This window comes from Miniopterus schreibersii (genome assembly GCF_964146895.1).
Source record: "Miniopterus schreibersii genome assembly, chromosome: 15".
Lineage (NCBI taxonomy): Eukaryota > Metazoa > Chordata > Mammalia > Chiroptera > Miniopteridae > Miniopterus > Miniopterus schreibersii.
The window spans coordinates 22,845,705-22,867,382 of record NC_138115.1 but is presented as its reverse complement, the minus strand read 5'-3'; the positions used below and the strand labels follow the sequence as shown (position 1 = coordinate 22,867,382).

The 21,678-nt window shown below is 35.6% G+C and overlaps 1 protein-coding gene across 5 annotated transcripts in view; it reads right to left on the bottom strand.

The window, feature by feature from the left end:
* PPARG (peroxisome proliferator activated receptor gamma) overlaps positions 1-21,678 on the bottom strand; it is a 125,090-nt gene that overhangs the window by 35,246 nt on the left and 68,166 nt on the right. For all 5 annotated transcript variants that reach the window (XM_081159064.1, XM_081159066.1, XM_081159065.1 and 2 more), the window contains 3 exons: positions 9,975-10,202; positions 8,438-8,607; positions 6,274-6,412 (listed from right to left, as the gene is read on the bottom strand). In XM_081159064.1, coding sequence (XP_081015190.1) covers positions 6,274-6,412; positions 8,438-8,607; positions 9,975-10,194 — 529 coding nt within the window. In that variant the 5' untranslated portion in view covers positions 10,195-10,202. The remainder of the gene's footprint in view (positions 1-6,273; positions 6,413-8,437; positions 8,608-9,974; positions 10,203-21,678) is intronic.

The window sequence follows — 21,678 nt, the reverse complement described above, 5'->3', positions numbered from 1 at the left end:
ACAATTAATGTTTCCTAATGACAATTAATGACATTCTAAAAACACCTACCTAATTGTAGGAGCATCAATGACAAATGCTACTTAATTACAAAGATAAATTAAAGCAGATTTTTAAATAAAAAAAAGATAAAAGAATGAACTAAGTTTCATTAAAAATATTTTTGTCTTTCCACATCTAGGGTGAATTTGCAATGATACCAGGCTTTGAGGATTATTAGTAAGGTTATGTCTCATGGTCAGTTTCCCCACTTTTTTTTTTTTTTCAATCCTCACCCAAAGGTATTTTTTCCATTGCTTTTCAGAGAGAATGGAAGGGAGAGAGAGAGAGAGACACTGATGTGAGAGAGACACATTGGTTGGTTGCCTCTCAACCAGGGCTGGGGACCGAGCCTGCAGCTGAGGTACGTGCTCTTGACTGGAATGGAACCCAAGGCCCTTCAGTCCCAGGGCTGATGCTCTAACCACTGAGCAAAACCGGCTAGGGCTCCCCACTTTTAACATGTTTATTTTGCAAAAGCCTTATCATGTAAATAAGACTTACACAACATTATTGCTTTTCTTATAGCTATTGCCAGGTAAGTTATGTTTTTCCACCTCTTTTTCTTGAGGGGGGCAAAAACACACACCTTGTGCCTTTTGAGGTTTTGCAGAGTTTGGCAATCTAATAACTATAATTTTCTAGCTCTTCTAAAGTAAAACAAGGAGCAGCTTGAACACCAGTATTAAGTTATTTTTATGTGGGGGGAACATTTTTCAAACTATTTGTAGAGAACATTTAACATTTGCCTAGGTTTCTTTCCAAAGTAGAGCTGAACAAAATACTACTGTTTTACCTTCTGATTTAATCTCTGATTCCCTTGTCTTACTTGACATCATTTAATTCATTCACTGAATACCTGTTTGATGCAAGACACTGTGCTGGACAGACTGGAAGCGGGGAGGCCCAAGAATGAAAAGGACATGTCTAGTAGAGGAGATCCTAAATATACACAGATTATTCTTTCTCTCATGTACCCCTCTTTACTAGCTCCTTCCTTTCCACGTAAGCAGATGTTTAAGGTTCTGACCCTAGAGTACCCCTTTTATGCTATTATTCCTCCACCACTGAAGTTATTGAAAGAGTAGTCTTCCTTCCCCATCTGCATTTGTAACTTGCTATTTATTTACTTCCCAACCCACTGCAATTGAACTTTCGCCTTATTTAAATTTACCAAAACTTTGCTCTTAAAAGTCCCTAATTCTTTTTTCACAGATCTAGGGGCCTCTTCTAAGTTCTCCTTCTATCTGTGCTCTCCAACAATCTGATTCCCAGCCTTTAATAGTGAAGATATTCTCCACCCTCTTATTTTAAAAATTTCTCACACTGATTTCTGCTTTTCTGGTTCTCCTCTTTCTGCTTGCTATTTCCCAGATCTCTTTCCTTCACTTATAATCTGTTCTTCCTAGTCTGATCTTCTCTCTAACTCACAAAATGTGCCAATGACTCCTTCCTTCTCTTCCCTGAGATTTGGATCCTTATTTTTCACTTCTTCCCAGATACATGAATGCTGGACATTGTATAAGCGCTTCAACTACAACATAAAACAGACTTTTCATTTTCTCCCTCCTGTCTCATCTTCCTGTTTTCCTTTCTTGGTTAATTCATTCTATCCCCCAAAGTAGATACCGCGAATAATCTTGACAACCTCTCTCCCTGCATACACTTGTATTCATTGGTCATTGCTCTGATGTTTCTCTGAATTCCATTTCTTCTCACCCATCCTAAATGTCCAAGTTCATAATACTGCATTGGTGTTCTGACCAACTTCCCTGATTCGCACCCCGTCCATTTATCCCTTTCACTGCTCTCTATAGGAGTTTGGTTTTTGGTAATATAGATATGACTATTCCCTTGCTTTATAAGACACAAAGTGGTGTCAGGGAAAGGTATAAAACAAAAGAGGAAGAATGGGGAATTAAAAGTCTTATGGAAGAGAAGCCATTTGAACTGGGCCTTGAATGCCAGGTAGAATTTTGACAGGGAATTGAAAGACATAACACACAGAGGGCCACAAGCACTTTCCAGGAACAGTAAAGAACACAGTTTGCCTGAAATATAAGTGGAAAAGAGGAGCAGTGGGATAAGGTGGTGGAGGCCAGATTTGGCAATCACGAAGACCATGCAGGTTTGGGTAATGTAGCTGCCATGTGCATTAGGACATTTTACTGTTATATTTTCCTAAAAGTTAACATTTGGGTAATTTTCCTTTATACCACAAAGACGACTAAAGAAAAAAAGGGTAACATGCTGAAATTTAAATTTATTTGCCATTGAGGCTTTTCTTTTTTGCAATATACACTACAGCTTCTATTTACAAGGAAGGAGGGAACTACCTTAAAAATGCTGAGTGCCACAAAAATTTGTGAAACCACTTTTCTAAATTTTTATGAAGCCACCGAGAAATTATTTTTAAGTTGTCAGCTTTTTTTTTAAAAAAAAGAAAAACCCATCATTTATATAATAGGACTTCCTAATCAGCAAAGATAAGGTTTCACTAATTTTTATATTTATGCAAAGCATAATTTTTATTCAAATCTCAATGGTATAGTGAAAAACCTAGTTGAATGACTCATATGTAACATAAGACAATTCTTTTTTATAGCAGATTATTTTTTAAATGCAGAGCCAACACTTAGTATGTATTTTATTATTTACTTCATACATAAAAAGCAGCTCTGAATATGAAATATTGACTAGTTAAAATTCTTAATGATGAAATTATCTCATTAAAAATAAAGAGCACATTTAAAAATAAGATTGTCAGAGATTTTGACAGCAGGACTTGAAAACAAAAATTATACTTTGAAAATCTATAAAAATGTGAGTGCCCATTTGACTGAAGAAGGAACATTAATTTAGGAGAGTATTTTTATCACGATTCTGTAGATACCAGTTTCACTAATTCAAAGTGTAAAACAAATAGTAGTTGATCAATAATCCCTTAGTAAGTTAATTCTGGGTAGCCCAGGAAGTTGGCTCTTTATTTCTGCTTTACTTGCATTTGGAGCCTTCCTCTAAAGGTGTCTGGACAGGGAATTGAACTGACTATGCTTGAGGACTTTGAGGAACTGACTCATGAGGACTCTGGATCAATCAGCAGGATTGGTCTACAAATGATGGATTATTAAATGACCAAAATCATAGCAATATGGATTTATCCAAAAAATTTGTTCCCAAAGCACATCAGCTTAACAACTGGGTGCTTTTTCTATCCAATGCTGAAAATAGATACTTGAGAAAAAACTAAGTTTCCAATTGGAAAAATGCTGAAATCACGTCCTTCTTTGATCAAAATACAAGTGCTATTTTCAGATGAAATCAGATACCATTACCCAACAATACCATTTATATGTTCCTTAGCCCGGACTGCTTTGGATGCGTACTCTGTGGCTACATCATTACGCGATCATCAAACGTACTGCCCTAAGTTACTGAGCAATTGATCAGAACATACAGAAGACCTGATTCAGGCATACAAATTATATTGTTATGGTACCAAAGCATATAGGTGGAAACTTTTAAATTCAGGCAACTGACAGGTACCAGTTACCTAAATATTTGGGAAGACTGTAACACGGTCTGTAAAGTACAGAACAGCTGGTTGAAAAGTGAAAAATTCAGTGAGGTAGGTTGCTTGACTCATGTAGTATCATAGAATTTTCAAAGTTGAAGAAACTTAGCAATTGCCGACTCCAGTGATTTTCCAGCAATACTCCCCAGGACCCTTACGGTTCCTTGAAGGTTACTTCAGAAGCCTCCTTCGAAGCTGGGGGTGGGTAGCTAATGTGGACTGACCAAACAGAGACCAAAGAGCAAAAATAAAAGTAACACAGACTGGAGCAACTTTACTTTGGGGGATGTTCATCTCTTCTTGTGCATTCTGAAAACAGTGAGGTGCTGATTTTTGTATAACACTAGGAACCTCTTTTGATAAGTTGGTGGGTTATTATGTTGAGGTCCATTCACATAAAACAATAATAAAAACGCATTTTATATGAATGGAAACCTCATTACTGTTGGCCTCACATTGGCCAAAGCGATGAATTTTAAATAGTTACTAAGATCTATAAAACTTTGTATTTGAAAATGTTTCCTTCATCAGGAAAACAGACAAAACTAATCAAAATCTAGTTGTTGAGTTTCCATTCTTATGTGTAGATCAAATGAATGTTTTCTTCTCTGTGAAGCAAATACATTATGATAAAACCTCTGGGAAGGGATTTTCTTAGTCATGTTTGCAATCTTGTAAGTGTTGAACTGCATAAGCCTTTGGTGCCATGATAGTTAATTCCTTTTTGTTTTAATAGTCACATGATGTCCAAAGATGACCTTATTCAGTCCATGATAGCTTTCTTTAACTTTTCTGGGAAGAGAAAATTATACCCTCAATAACACATAGATAGGTTGGGCTTTAAATATTATTTGCCTATAAACAATAAGAAATTGGAGATATATTTTACATGAATATGTACAAGCCACAGGAAATATGTTTTACATCAATGTGTGAAGTGACAATTTTTTAAAGGACAAAAAAGAAATAGCATTAAAAGCAGAGCTGGCATGCTTTCCTAGGCAGTCTTATAGATAATGACCTCAAATCAAAGATTTCTTCATAAAGATAAATTAAGTTTACTGCAACTTGATTGCATCACCTAAAATCTAACCCTTGACTTAAAAACATGCCCTTATATTTTATGAGGTATGAAATAAAAAGGAAATAGATGGAATTAAAACAGCAAATTATTTGGCAATCAATGACTGCAGTTGTATACTGCTACACGGCAGATGTAACTAACTGTTGAGAAAAGTTAGACCAAATTTCCTTCCTGTCTACTATAGATCTATTCATAATACATTCTTGCCTTTAAATGAAATAACCCATATTAATGATAAAAACATAATTTTGTAAACTATTTTTAAAGGGTAAGTTATCAACCAATTAGTGATTCACAAATATCTTGATGATTTCCACTGTGAAAACCAAACATCAGCATGATGGAGCAAAAATTTAATTTTCACAGATGCTTTGGAGTCCTTACAAATGAAGACTGACTTAAAGGTTATCCTCTTACCAGATCAGTTTTGAGAAAGATGAAGGCAAAAGAAAAAAAACAGGATATCCAATGAAATGAGACTTTGGATTTAATTTGATGACTTTGGCATTTAAAATTTCTTGAGCTCATAATGAGTATTTAAAGAACTAATACTTGAAAAATATAACATCATTACATCAAAATTTGTTTTGTGAGCTAGTTAACCAGTCAGAGCTAAACAGAAATCAAGAACTATCTCTTGCCCGGCTGGGCGTGGCTCAGCAGTTGAGTGTCGACCTAGGATCCAGGCGATCGGGGTTCGATTCCCAGTCAGGGCACATGCCCGGGTTGTGGGCTAGGCAGCCGATCAGTGACTCTCTCATCACTGATGTTTCTCTCTCTCCCCCTCTCCTTTCCTCTCTCTGAAATCAATAAAAAATATATATATTTTAAAAAATTAAAAAAAAAAAAAAAAGAACTATCTCTTCAAACAGGCCTATCTTCCATGATTTTACTGAGTTAGTTCTACAGTTCATGAAAACATGGGTCTTCTCAGGTCTTCTACATTATTCCCCTTAGGTCGACACTCCAAACTGTAAGAGTGGTTTTTGATAAAGGTTTAAAAACTAGAAAGTTTTATTCTCTTAGTTCCTACAGACACTGAAGTTTTATGGAACTTTAAAATATTTCTTTATCCACAAGTTTGTATGCTGCTCAAAGTCAAGGCTACTGCTATACCTATACTCATCTTTGCATAGTGAAGAGAAAAAATATGTATAAAGCTAAATTCCAGTAAGTCACCTAAAGTTCCATATCAAAAAATCTGCAGAATTGTCTTACATTTAAATTAGAAAGAAACTATTGATACACAGTAGTATTGTTTTTAATACTATTAAGGCAACATTTAAAAAATCACAAATATTATTACATTTGTTTTAAAATACTATAGTTACTTCCATCACTTCCCCAGATTTTCAGGTCTTTTCTCCCATCATGGCAGATGCCCAACCACAAAGAGGAGTCCGCAATAACAGCTTAAAAACTCTGGCCTAAATGAGAAATGCTTTGTCAGTATGAAATATTCTGAAATCTGGCATTCTGTGGAAAAACTGTGCACATTTTCATCAATGGCCTTCATGTCTACTGATCTGGCAGCCATAATGAGAATAATAAAGTATGTGGTGCTAAGTGTTCACTTACCATTATGAGACATCCCAACAGCAAGGCATTTCTGAAACCGACAGTACTGACATTTATTTCTACTTTTTTTGTGGATCCGACAGTTAAGATCACACCTATCATAAATAAGCTTCAATCTGATTGTTCTCCGGAAGAAACCCTGCAAAAAGATAATGGGGAAAAAAGTAAATTCTAAGTCTTGGTGACACACTGCAGCAGCAACATATGGCTAAAGGCGCACTGGCCTGGGTATCAGAAAAGGCAGGTTCTTCACATAGTTCTGGCACTGGTGACTTTAGACAAGTCACTTAACCTCTCTGGAACTGAATTTCCTTTGCTATAAAATAAAGAACCAGAGGATTTCCAGTGTCCTGTTTTAGCTCTTAGAAGGTGACCACATCCAACTAATGTCATTCATTGTATTTTGGCTTCTACATTTGGATTTCAACGTGCTCTAGGAAGTGCTCTGGATTTAATGTAATGCAAATAAAACACCATGTAATCAGTTCAGTCTCTCTGCAAACCATTCCAACAGCATGCCAAGCCCTTATAATTGTGCTAAGCAGTTTGGCAAAGTTACAATCATTTCATCCTAATACATTATCAGGGCCAATAAAAATCCACATGTGGATAATTTTTTGGAATTCTCTATGTTGCATAATTTCCTGCAGAATTGGTTTCATTTATTTATGCAGTTGAAAGCGTGTGTGTTCCATAATCATTGTAGCCTACAAACAAAAAGAGATAATGGAAAATAACATAAGAATACATAAATCCTCAGAAAATAGATTGCTATCTCAAAACAGCAAATATGCCAATTTGAGGCTAACTAAATGCTGCTATATTTATATGTTTTCTGAAACACTTGAAAAAAATTCTAATCAGAAATGTTTTCTAACTCCACTTTTTTGTTCAGAGAATTCCTATTCATTTCTATTGTGTTCATTTTCATGAAACTCAGTTCTTAATTCTTCCAACTTTATCTGGTCCTGTTTGGTACAAAAAGCTCCAAACTAGTTATTGATTCTGTTTCTACTACTGACATGGCAAATGTTAAACTACCAAAGCACCTTCTAGAAAATACATACAGGTGAGTCAAACACATTTCACTTTCCTGGCTTATCACTGAGTATTGTTGATAAGCTAAAGAGATATCTTTGATTATTGGCAGCCACTGGTCTAATTTAGCTGCATTGTGTGGAAGCTATTTTGTTTAGTTTCAAAGTAGCAAAGAATGAGTATTTCTTTAGCCTCAATGCCTTATAATAGTGGTTTTAAAACTTTTTGGTTTCAGTACCCCTTACTCTCCTAAAAATTATTGAGGATGCCAGAGCATTAGTTTATGTGGGCTATCTTTACTGATATTTATCAGACTAAAAATTAAAACTGAAAAATATTTATGTATAAGAACATACAGACAAATATTCCATTAGCTATCAGAGCTATTTTATCATTCTATGTCATGTAGCTTCTAGAAATTCCACTTTACACTCTTGAGCAAATAATAGTGAAAATGGTAAATAACAACATAGTATTATGAAAATAATTTCAATCTCATGGGTGCTTTGAAAGTGTTTTAGGGATCCCCCAGGAGTCTCTAGACCACATTTTGAGAACTGCTAACTTATACTTGGAGAAGCCAAATTATATTATTCCACTAACATTTTTTAAATTTTCATCTTTAAAATAAGTAGATGTCTATTTTCTCTTCCAGGATTTGTTAGCATAACCTTCTTTGCATTTTAGTCTAGGAAGTCTGTAATTCATATTTGGATGGTTTACAAGTTACTGAAGGTTAGTATACAACATTCTTAATTTTCATCTATTGTTTAACAAAAAACAACAGCACTGAAAGATTCAGGAAATCTGGGTTTTGGGCTGGCTCATCAGTATTTTGCCTTGATACTTTGATCAAGTCACTTAAAAAAAACCCCTGCAAGATACAAGGGTTAAATTAGATCAGTGCCTCATAGGACCAATTTGGAGAAAGAAAAGTGAGGTAAAATAGCCCTGCTTTTATTAATTTTCTTAGGTTTTCAAATATCATATCATCGGAATAATGGTTTTACAAAAAAAAAGTTTGACAATTTTATCTCAATTTCTTGTCATGTATTTGCAACAGGATGTGAAATAATAGGTAAATTTTCAACAGGTTCTTTGAAGAAAGAAAAAAATTATTTTTTACCTTGCACCCTTCACAAGCATGAACTCCATAGTGAAACCCAGAAGCTTTATCTCCACAGACACGGCATTCAATTGCCATGAGGGAGTTGGAAGGCTCTTCGTGAGGCTTATTGTACAGCTGAGCCTTTTCAGAATAATAAGGTGGGGATGCAGGCTCCACTTTGATTGCACCTGTGAATAGAAAAATATGAGTGGATCTTTATTACATGAAAAACAATGTTAAAAAGGCAATAGGGCAAGTCACTATAGTACGCTTTAATGCCGCCTTTTTATTATTTAAGTGTAAAAGTACTATGGAACATGAAAAGACACAGACAAAGTAGGCTTTGAAATCACAGGCAAGTCACAGCGCCTCTGAGCTTCACCTGTATAAATAAAACAGGTCAGGGAATTAAGCCTGTGCTTTCTATGCCCTCCAACACCCCATAATACTAAAGTTTTAACAGACGACATACAGTATTTGAGACAATTAAGGTTATTTTACTATGCAAAGTGCTGTATTTGGCATTTTCACATTATTAAATTGTGTAATTTAATTTAAATATTGCATTTTAGAAGTATTTTTAAACCACTCTTGCAAAAGAAACACAGAAGTAACATTGCCATGAAAAGGTAATGTAAGCTCAACTTGAAGGTACATGAAAAATAAGAGACCAGGTTACAATCAGTGTTGAGTCAGAAAAGGTGGTTTGTAAAATGATCTTTGACAGAGAGTGAAACAACCTATGGAAATTAAGCACTATTTTTCTGCTGGTTAGGACCAGGGCTATTAAATTTCCGTATTAGGCTCTAACTGAAAACCACACACATAAATATAACCAAGTATATTATTTATCTAAAAAAACAAAAAAACTAGAAATACAGGAAGTTCTTATTGTCAAGTAATGGTTACCAATTACACAGTGGTGGCTTTGGAAAACCAGCATATCAGTACACAAAGAGATAAAAATCAAGGAAATAGCATCATAGAAATTTATTTTATCTTGAAAAGTGCAGTTTTAGTTTTTCTTGAGTCTGATGTTTCGATGTGAATTGAGTTAATGGCATGAAGATTTATCAATAAACTAAACTGTCAAAATTTAAATTTGTGCTGAAAAATAGGTTTCAGTGTTTCTCAAATGGCAGAATTAGAAAAAAACTGGACTATAATTTAGTAATTTGGTGATGATAAGGTAGTAAACTGTTTCTTATTAACTTGTAAGTAGCCAAAAGAATTCAAAGTTGGCCGATGGATTCTTAGCCTGAGATATACCTGGCAATATCATGCTGGATAACGCTCCTAAGAAGAAACAAGAAAAGAAAAAACAAGAGAGAAAGGAAGAAGGGAAAAAAGGAAAGAATGATTTGGGGAATTAACATACTGCCTTCCTTTCTGGGATATCATAAAACACCTAATATTTCATGAATAAATGGATGAATAAATGAATGGTAAATGTCTTCTCTATAGAGTCTGAGTCTCTGGAGCACTTACTCCAGTGTTATTGAGATTAGTCCAATGATAGTCTCAGTAGTCTAAAAAGTGAAAATAAACATCTTACTTTGGTACTCTTGGAGCTTCAGGTCATACTTATAATCAGCAACCATTGGGTCAGCTCTTGCAAATGGAATGTCTTCATAGTGTGGAGTAGAAATGCTGGAGAAATCAACCGTGGTAAAGGGCTTGATGTCAAAGGCGTGGGAGTGGTCATCCATTACAGAAAGGTCCACGGAGCTGATTCCAAAGTTGGTGGGCCAAAATGGCATCTCTGTGTCAACCATGGTAATTTCTGAAATGGAAAAAAGGAATAGCTATGAAGTTGGTCCTGGAGGACAGAGCAATCCTCTAAAGGTATGTAGAAAGGGAACGGAAAGAATGTTTGGTACAGTGATTTCATCTAGGTCATCACAATGAGAGAAGAGAACATAATCACCTTCTTAGTGCTGCCAGGGATGTTTTACTAAAGGAAGGAAGTCATCGCTTAACTGGCTATCACAGTAGAGAACCCTGTAACAGTATCAATATGTACAGTGTACCCATAAAAATGTCCTGCAGACAGCCCTGCTCTCATTATCTTCTATAGAAGATCATCAATCAAGTCTGTTAATAATTTTTAAAGAGCACAGAGTTCTGGGACAATTTTACTTTCTTGAAATTAGAGATCCTAAATATTTTTCTCTTAGGATGAAAATTTTACTCCTCTATTCGTGTTTATAATGCTTCTGTGCAACAAAAAAGTTGGTATATTAAATTTATATAAAAATTTATTCTTTAATTAAAATAATTTCATTCTCAAAGTAATAGCAAAATGAATCTTTTAAAAAAGAGGAGATCCCTTCTGTGCTATGAAAACACTAAAATACTTATGTTTTCTGTGTATACAGCTTTCCTTAAAGAGGAGAAAGTATTCCCCATATTGAGAACAGAGAAGTTAGAGATATGTGAAAACGTATTTGATTATCAATGAGGGAACGTTAAAATGAGAATCTAGCCCAGAATTAATTTTAAAACACCCCCAAGACAAAACAAAAATGAAAACAAAAGAACATTAAAAAAAGGTAAGAAACACTGATATGGGTTCTAAGGCCAGAGAATGACTCGTTTCATGAATTGCCTGCTTAAGATGATACATGCCACATGCATTTTTCTAAATATGGTTTGTGGTAACAGTAAGTGAAATAAAACCCTCAGAGATTTTGGTTCTAAGTATTTAATGTGGACATGTGAGTGACTAAAGTGGGTAGACTTTAAACCTTTAAGCAATGGCAACCTGTCTGACTTGGTTTACCTGAAACCAGTTCACTATTAAAATGATGTCAAAAAAGCAAGCCACAAGTATTTTAAATGTTAACTCCTTGGTCAAAAATACCAGTAGAGTGGTGTGTGAGTTTGAGATTGCTGACATTAGAGGCAAAGAAATGAACTGCTCAAAGATTAGAGGGCACCTGAGATCATATGCTTATCTGTCTTATCTGCAATTATATCCCCAACTCCTAGCAAAGGGCTTTCTTGGCTCATGGTAGGTGCACATTAAACATTTATTAAAAACTAAATGAATTGATGAAATTTTAGCAGAAGAGGCAGGGAAGGAGGAAAGCAAGCTAATATTTATTAAGTACCTCCCATATAATAGACACATTCTACCTTCTACTTCATGTAACCCAAGATCGTATGCCCACTTTAGAGTTAAGTAGGCTAGGATTGCAGAAGTAAAGTGACTTGCCCTGTGTCCAAAAGCCAGTAAGCAGAGAATTCAACCTTGAGACTGACCCAGAAAGCCTGTTCTGTATATATTCTCTCATTGATGAAAATGGTTTATGCAGGAAGGGCTGTTCTCTTAGGGGTATCTGGGAATGGGTCTCTTGTATTTTCCCAGCAAGCAGAGAGCTAAGGAATTTACTCTCAAAGGCTGATTTTTGCATGAGGTTAAAGATTCCAGTTGTGGTCTTCATAAGAAAAACAAAAGTGCCTTCAAAACACAAATGAGGAAACTAGTCCTGTGAATGTGTTTCAGTGGCTCCAAGAGGACTCATTAGGCACCGTTTGGGTTCACATGTCTGAATATCTATATAAATAAGTACCCAAACAACCTTAAGTTATCTGTGTTACAGTGTAAACACTACACACCAAAAAGAGGAATGTGCACTGGTGATAGCTTGAAGGTCATACTGGGTCTCAATGACATCCAGAAAAAAGTTTATGCTCTCAATGACAGGTGCAACCGTTAAACTGAATTCTTTGTCTCAAAATACATCTAAAGCTAACTAAACCAGGTCACTCCATTTACTCTGCCCGTCTCCTCAGCAGGCTTATTTCACATTTTTCTTAGTACAGATTACTTTTACATCAAAATATACCTCTTTTGTTTCAACTGTAATATCCATAAAAGTTGGTTTACCAACTATATCTCATTATGCTTATTGTAGACAAAATAAAGGTTCACTAAATGAGTTAAAGGTAGTGGATATGCCTCTGTATGAAGACTGGGAAATAAAAATAAGAATGCAAAAAATATCTGTGTTGAAAGAAAAATTGATTGCTCATCATTTTATTTAATTTTGTTTTGTTTCACTTTTTTTAAATCCCCACTGAGGATTATTCATTTTAGAGAGAGAGAGAAACATTGATATGAGAAACATCAATCAGTTGCCTCCCATACTTGCCCTGATCAGGGAAGGAACCAGCAACCTAGGTAAGTGCCCTGAGGGGGAACTGAACCTGCAATAGTTTTTGGAGCATGGGAAGACGCTCCAACCAACTGAGTCACTGGCCAGGGATTGTTTCATTTTTAACATGACTTCAATGACTCCCTGTCAACCAAAGCCATGCTTCTTAATACAGAAATCATATCCTTCAGTAGATTTTATTAAAAAGTTTTGAGAAAAAATTTAATGTTAAAATAGGCATTTATGCATAAATGTATAGAATAAAAATTCATGTGATTTTAAAGATACGATATGAAACTTATAAAAAACTGTATACCTGTATATTTCATAGCTAAAATAATATAATTTTTTAAAAAATAATGTGCCCTAGCCAGTTTGGCTCAGTGGTTAGAGTGTCGGCCTGCGGACTGAAGGGTCTGGGGTTTGATTCTGGCCAAGGGCATGTACCTCGATTGCAGGCTCAATCCCCGGAGGCACATGTGGGAGTCAACCAATTGATGTATCTCTCTCTCACATCGATGTTTCTCTGTCTCTCTCTCTCTCTTCCACTCTCTGAAAAGCAATGGAAAAAATATCCTCAGGTGAGGATTTAAAAAAAAAAAAAAAAAAATAATGGACTCACCCTGGCTGGTGTGGCTCAGTTGGTAGGAGTGTTGGCCCTGTACATCGAAAGGTCACAGGTTTGATTCCCTATTAGGGCACATACCTAGGTTGCTAGTTCAATCCCCAGCCCCAGTTGGGGCGTGTGCTCGAGGCAACTGATTGATGTTTCTTTTTCACATTTATGTGTTTCTCTCTCACTCTTTCTTTCTCTCTCTCTCTAAAAATCAATGAAAATGTCCTTGGGTGAGGATTAATAATAATAGACTATTTTTTTGAGTGATTTTAGGTTTACACAAAAATTGAGCAGAAAGTACAGAGTTCATCCAGAGACACAGAAGCATGGAACAGACTGAGGGATCTCAGAGGGAAGGGAGTGGTGGGGGAGAGGGTGGGGAGAGATTAATCAAAGAACTTATATGCATAAATGCATAACCCAGGGACACAGACAATGGTATGGGGATGGCCTGGGGGTGGGGTGGATGCTGGGTGGAGGGGATCAATTTGGGAAAAGGGAACATCTGTAATACTTTCATCAATAAAGATAAATTAAAAAATTAAGAAAGTACAGAGTTCCATATACCCTTTCACCTTTCTCTTCCCCCCACCCCCGAAACACACAATTTCCCCTATTATTAACTTGGATTTCCCCTATTATTAACATTTGCATTACTGTGGTGAGCTTGTTTCAAATTGATGAATCAATATTGATATATTATTATTAACTAAAGTCCATAGTTTATATTAGGGTTTACTTTTTGTGTCACACATTGTATGGGTTTTGACAAAGGCGTAATGTCAGGTACCCACCATTACAGTATCATACAGAATAGTCCCACTGCCCTAAACATCCCCTGTGATCCACCTATTCATTCCCATCCCCAAGAATGCTATGTTTTCCTGTCCTCTTCTATTAAGGGCATATCGGAGGGAAAGCAGAAGCTCTGACCTACATAATAAATTGAAATGTCCTGGCTTGGCATGCAAGGTGCTCCCTGACACAGCCCTGACTTGATTTTTCCACTAGTAATCTTCTCCACTAGTGATCCCAGGTCTAACTCCCATTTTTGGTATAGACTGTTAGGCATATCCTACTCTCACCAGGTTACACATGCTCTGCATTTTCTAGTCTGCTCCTCTCTGTCCATGCTGAGGCTACTGTATCATCTTCCCATCCCTCATCCACAGACATCCACAATCCCATCTGTCTTTCATACAGTAGTAGAAAATCCCACAATAGTCCAAATGCTACTTTCTCCATGAAACCTTCCATGAATTCTCCAACTTAAAAATACTCTCTATTTTCTGTGTTCCCACAGCATTTTGTACTTCTAACTCTGAAAATTATTTGAATAAATAACTCCACCATTCAATTTCAAGTTCTGGAGCAAAAGAACAGTGTCTTATTATTCTGGTTTCCCTTTAGTCTTTATGCACAGTTATCTACTAAATGCTTGCCAACGAAATGATCACATTTTATAGAGAAGAGTAGAATGAGTATTCATTTTTTTCCTGTGGAAATGAAAAAAATAAAGATACTTTTTCAATGGTTTAGTTTTGCTAAGATTTAAGCTTCCCAGAAAAGATGGTGATCTTCAATATTATAAATAAAATAGAATTTAAGCTATAATCCCTCTCCTCAACAATGTACACTCAGTTTTTCTTTTTTGATAACTGCAGGAGAAAGATTAGGGTCCTGCAAAGTTTGTTTGTTTTTTCTATGTAGAAAAGACAAAGTAAGAAAGAAAAACAGCTTGCCTCTTCATTTCTATGAGAACATATTACTCAAATACATATTTTCCCTTTCCCCCTTTCCTTCTCCCTGTCCTCTTACTCAAGGACATCTTGACCTAAACAATATTATTTCATGGACCATGTTTACTGGGAGGCACAGTGGTTCCCTAGACATTTTATTTTATTTTGACTTAGAGATGGGTCCAGGGAGCCTGCTTCTAATTTTGTCTCTAGAAAACATAAGCTACTGTTTCTGCCAAGCTGTAAGTTGAGTAGGTGGTTTTTGTTACTCCATGCAATTACCCATGAAAGAACAAATGAACGAAATATTAGCATGAACAACGGCCCTTCTCAGGGATAAGTAACAGTGTCTTAACTTTCCAGCTGGGTGACAGGAGTGTGTTGCATCAGGGTATATCTATCAATTTCACAACCTTTAGCGGGTTTCAAGCAGGCAAAAGTCTCTAGGCAGACATTGTGAGGAAGGCCATGAATATATAGCACTCATAAATATAGTTCCAACTTATTTATCCAGCCCCTCTTTATTGATTCATGAAAATCATTTTGCAGTGTAAGTTGAACTGGGAATTTTCCAATTCCTCTCCCATTATAATAGCTGATATCCAGAGACAAAAATCATCCTGAAATACTAGAGCGTAAAAAGCCTTTTTGAGATAACCTAAGTTCCTCATTTGACAGATGAAGAAAATGAGGCAAAGTGGTTTGCCCATGGTTGGTTAGAGGCGGTGGAAGAAGAATCCAGGTTTTCTGTCGCCTACCTTAGCTTTCTCTGCACTGCATCATGAAGTTGTTAAAGCATCTAGCATAGGGCCCGGCACTAAGTTCTCCATAAATATAATTATTGGTAGCAGTAGTCATTTTTGTACTTATTAATAACCAAAGTACTAGAATCATGTAAAAGGTGGACTAAAAGCTTCCAATGCTACCACTAGGGGACAGGAAAAGGAAGAAACACCAGCATAGTCCTATTGTTCAAACAGGACTACGCCTAAAACAGATGTCCTGTTTTAAAGACCTCTGGAAAAGGAGAGTACACAGCTTCTCTTGGTTACTTATTCCATTGCTTAATTGCTCTTTTGTAGCCAGGAAAGTCTTCATGTTATCTGGCATTTCCCCAACTGTGTTATACATATGTTAATGATGTTCCTTTTAAAATAATTAAAAAGAAAAAAAATTCTGATGGGCAAATAAATTTAGGAAATGCTAGTCAAGTAAGGTTAAATAAGTTTACTGTGGGACTTCTTAGACTAATAATTCATGAGAAAATACAAGAGCAGGGAGGGCACAGAATGCAATATCTGAGAAATTTAACATATGATGGAATACAGTTTATGAAATAATCGTCTAACCAATGTTGTGGTTTGTACCTTTTCTTTTCATTTCCTAAACATACAGTCATCACCCTTTGCATATTTGCCCTTTACCATATGTACTTAAAAAGAATAATTAAGTTGTTTTTCAGGTTTTCTTTTACTTTAGAGGACAAAAATTTATGTTGGTTAAAACAACAAAACCCGAGAGAGGAAGGATTTCTTACTTAAACCACACAAAAAGGAATCACTGTAAAGACTAATGCTCTTTTTATAGAGTCTATCCTAAAAGCCTCCAGACAGGAAAAAAAAGTCCCATAGAAAGGATCAGGAATCAGAATGACACTGACTGCTCAACAGCAACTCTGGAAGCTAAAAATCAGTAAGGCAATGTTGTCAAAACTCAAAGAACAAAATTCTTTCCAACTCATAATTTTATACTCAGACAAACCATCACTAACTATAAGAGCAGAATAAGACATTTTCAGAAATATAAGGCCTCCAAAAAAAAAAAAAGGAACTGTCCATGTACTCTTTCCCAGAGTTCCACACCAGAAAAATAGGAAAATATGGTACCAGGAAACAAAGGATCTAGACACAGAAGAGAGGTGAGAGGAAGTACCAAGATAATAGGTACCAGCAACCTAGACAGAATGGGTCAGGAAGATGAAAAAGGCCATGGGAGATTACCTGAGGAATTAGAATGCCTGATATAGTTGACCACTTTGAGAGTTTTTATTACTCTGTCAGAGAGTTTGAGAATGAACTAGTGATAGGGAGGTAGAAAAGGAACAACCAAAATGAGCAAATTAGTAAGTAAAAAAAAAAAAATTAACTCCAGAAAAACAGCTATTCAGGATAAGAAACAGAATTGTAATATACTTTGCCTGGCTCAGCTATAAGCAGCACTTTCAAAGTTGTTACAATGTAAACCTGGACAAGTGCTTTCACTTAAAATTACAAATAACTCCATTATGAAGATGGGGGAAGGGGGAGTGTGTGTTGGGGAAAGGGCGTGTGGTGGTAAAGGGCTAAATTCTATCTTCTACAGGAGGAAGTCAGTGAGTAGTGAATACAATTTTTAAATAGCAGTATAAGCATGTATTTTAGAGATACTGAGGTAAATACTGGGAGAAATGTTTAAAAGAGTTAAAAATCATTGCTTCTGAGGAGTGGGAACTGGGTGTGGGACTGAGGATTGCTGTTCTTCATTAAAAGCTTTTTACTATCTGACTTTTAAAAGTATGTACAAACATTACTTTGATAAAAGTACAAATCAAGTTAAATGTCTTTTAATTATAATATTTTCCCATGATTTCACCTAACAGAGGGAGTACATATAATCCTCTTAAAAGGAATTATCATGTAACAACCTGGAAAAGTATACAAAATTTTAATGTAGTTTCAAGTAAAATAAAAGAAAATCAGAAAATATTTTTGATACTTAACCAGTAGATGACTGTCTTTTTGATTCAAGTATTTAAAAAATAAATTCTATAAATTCATTTGTTTACCTTCACTGGTATCACAAATTTTGATTAGTAATAAGGAGGAAAATAACTCTGGATCCCATTAGCAGAAGTATAATCTAACAACAGCTAAGAGTTTTTAAGCACTTATTATATGAGAGGCACTATACCTTAAAACCATTACATATGTAACTTATAAATGTATACATATAATTTATAAATGTATATGTATATAAACTATAGAATTTACATATATAGACAGTCCTATGGGCTACATGCAATTATTATCATCCAACAGATTGAAAAAATTCGACAGAAAGAGGTTAAGCATTTGCCCAATGTCATACAGGTAATATGTATTGGATCTGGTGTTTGAATTCTGTTGTGCTTTCTCTCTGTATAGAGAACCTTTTATTTTGGACACCATAAATTAAGAAAATAATTAAGAAATTGATTATTTGGTGTGTCATTTGTTTGTTTCTTTTTTTTTTTAATGCTCACTTGATATTTTTTCCATTGATTTTAGAGAGTGGAAGAGAGGGAGGAGAGGCAAGAAAGGGAGAAAGAGAGGGGGGAGGGAGGGCAGGAGGGGCAGAGAGAGAAAGAGAGAAACACTGACGTGAGATTAGTTGCTTCCCACACCCACACCTACTGGGCCTGGAATTTAACCTGCAACCCTTTCGTCTGCAGGACAACGCTCTTACCACTGAGTCAAACTGGCCAGGGTTCATTTGTTTCTTTCAATAAGTAAATAGATTTTCATTCTGTTGTCTAGTTAGTTTATATTAAAAACCGAATCCAATTCTTCTGTGGTTTGATTCCCCACTGATACTCCTTCCCACTGATAGCCTTGGCAGAGGTTGAAGCATTCCAATATGTATCGGTATATGCACATTTCTTTATAATAAGCCAGAAGGTCTTGTAGCAAATTTTCAACTGAGATCAGCAAAGGATGTATATTATCAATTTTAGAGATCATTCTCAGTTTCTCTCCCATGGGCCACATGTTGTTTAAATAGCTTGCCTAATCCAGTCCTGAGATATCAGGAGACAGGAAAGATTACAGTATCATGCCCTCATCTATTTCTTTTGGAGATTCATGTTCTCTTTCTCCCTACGGTCAAGTTTGGTTCTTCGGCTAAAACTACCTTTACATGTTTCTAAAGAGAGATTTACTACTAATCATACAATTAAGATGAAGGCCAAATGTGTTGAACAGTTAGTTACTCTGGTTTAGTAGAAACCTCTACTCTACCTGCAGGCACATGAAGAATAGTGCTTAGGTCAGAAAAAAGGAACTGAAATGTTTCCCCCTGGCTAGCTCCCTCTTCACATCTTGGTTTTGGCTTTGCAGTGGTAGGTGAATAAAAATGGGAGAAAGGAGATTGAAAGGAAAGGAAAAAAATGAAAAGAATGCTCCAGAAGTTTGTAACTAGTCAGAAAAGAGGAAACCATCAAAGATCTGCCAAAGTACTGTTTCTCTTTGGTGTGTCCACCTCTCAAACATTGTAAAGGACCTCCTGCAACCAGGAATAGAATGGGTGGGAGGTTTTTAAATAATGCTTTACTACTGAAGCACCTCTAATAGCTTGAAATTATCATAGGAGGGAAAGGCACTATCTTACTAAGAGTTGTTTAGTCTGGCAAAATGATGCGATACACTATGTTTCTGTTTCTACTTTTGTTTTCAATTTACTGTGCCAAGCACTATTAATGAGAAGACAATAGTCTTAAGCTAAAAAAACACTGAGAACAAAAGTGTCAAAACAGATGTTGCCAGATTGCTAGTGGTTATTGGATGATTTTCGGTTTCCAACTAGTGATACTCCGTATTCTCTTAAAACATATTACAATGTGATATTAAAATATCCAGAGTAAACATTTTTCATATTTTACACCTTCCTCCTGAGCTATTATAACATTATCAAAGATATTCTATATAAAAGCATTTGTTATAATTCAACTCTCATTCGTGATTTTTAAAAAAAACCTCTTAATTGGGAAGGAAAGAGAACTTCATTAATCTGATAAAGAATATCTATAAAAAATAAATAAACAAAATACCTAAAGTAACCATCATGTATGATGGTAAAATATTTAAAGCTTTCTTCTTAAGATCAGGAATAACACTATACTGGAAATCCTACCTAATGCAAAGGAAAAAAAGACATAAGCATTAGAAAAGAAAAAATAAAACTAATATTACTTACAGATGACATGACTATATTAAAAAAAAACCCACTGCAGTTAATAAGAGAATTTAGCAAAGTTGCTGGATATAAGGTCAATATTTAAAAATCAACTGTATAAGCCAGCAACAAATCAAAAATGAGATGTTAAAGTGATTTTTTACAATAACATTAAAACATCAAATACCTACAGAAAAATATCTAGCAAAATATGTGTAAGATCTCTACACTGAAAACTCAAAAGTATTATTGAAAAAATATGTAAATATACCATGTTCACAGATTGGAAGACTCAATATTATAATGCTGTCAATTTTTTCCACATTTATCTCTAGATTCAGAAAAATTTAATTCAAAAGTCTAGCATTTTTGTGTGAAAATCAACATGCTGAGTCTAAATTTCTATGGAAATTCAAAGGACCAAGAACAGCCAAGGCAATCTTAAAGAGAAAAACAATCCTGGAGGACTGTACTACCACATATTAAACCCAATAATAAAGCTACAGTAATTAAGGCAACATATTACATTTGTGCAAAGATAGAAAAAATAGACCGATGCAATAGAAGAGCAAGTCCAGAATCAATCCAACATGAATATGGGCACCTGATTTATGACAAAAATGCCACTTTGGTGTACTGGAGAAAACATGATCTTGTCAATAAATGGCGTAGGTCAATTGGATATCCATATTTAAAAAAATGAACCCCTACCTTACACCATACTAAAAAATTAATTCCATGTGGATTGCAGATCTAAATTTGAAATATAAAAAACAAAAGCTTTTAAAACAAAAACTAGGAAAGCACTATCAACCTTGGAGTAGGTAAAGATTTTTTTCAAGAGGACATAAAAAGCACTGATCATAAAAGAAAAATTAGATAAATTGGACTATATTAAGATTAAAAACTGATTACTAAGTAAATGGAAAAGCAAGAGTGGGAGAGAATATCTGTGTTACATGTAACTGGCAAAGGATGCTTCAGAACTCATACCACATATAAAGTGGGCAAAGAACCTGACAGGGCACTTCACAAAACAGGTTAGACAAAATGGACAATAAATATTTTAAAAAGCACTTGACTTTTGAGTTATCAGAGAAAGAAAAAGAAAAATTACAGTATACCACCACACAAAATTGTTTGCATCTTGTAATTGGCTAGAGATGTTGTATTGATGGCAAAGATACTTCTTCTTAAATGGCAAAGATTTCTATGTAATGTGGTGTCTAAATGAAACGTGGTTAAATGAATGGCTAAAATGAAGAAGGGTTCCGGTCAAGATGGCAAAGTAGATGGATGCTGTAGTCACCTCCTGCCATGGCCACATCAAAATTACAACTAAATTACTGAACAATCAACCTGCTTAACCATCTGGACACTAGCTGAACAGAAGTCCTATGACTAAGGATATAAAGAGGCAGTCACATGGAGGCTGATAAGGAGGGGGAGAGATGCAAAATGGGCTGGCCCCACACCCATGTGTGGTGGCTGAGAATCCAGAGGGATATCTCAGCTGCAGAGGTCCCCCCTGAAGAGAAAGGGGACTCAGCCCCATGCCAGACTCCCTGGCCCAGAACACCAGTGCCAGGAAGAGGAGCCCACATAACATGTGGCAGTGAAAATCAGTGGGGATTCTATCTGTCCAGATGAGATGAAAGGCGGCTGAAAATCCAGGCATTCCCTTAAAGAGACCACACACGAACTGTCACTCACAGGCACTCAGTCTGGGCTCTGGTGAAGGGACAGTGGCTCCAGGGTTACCAGAAACATATAGGA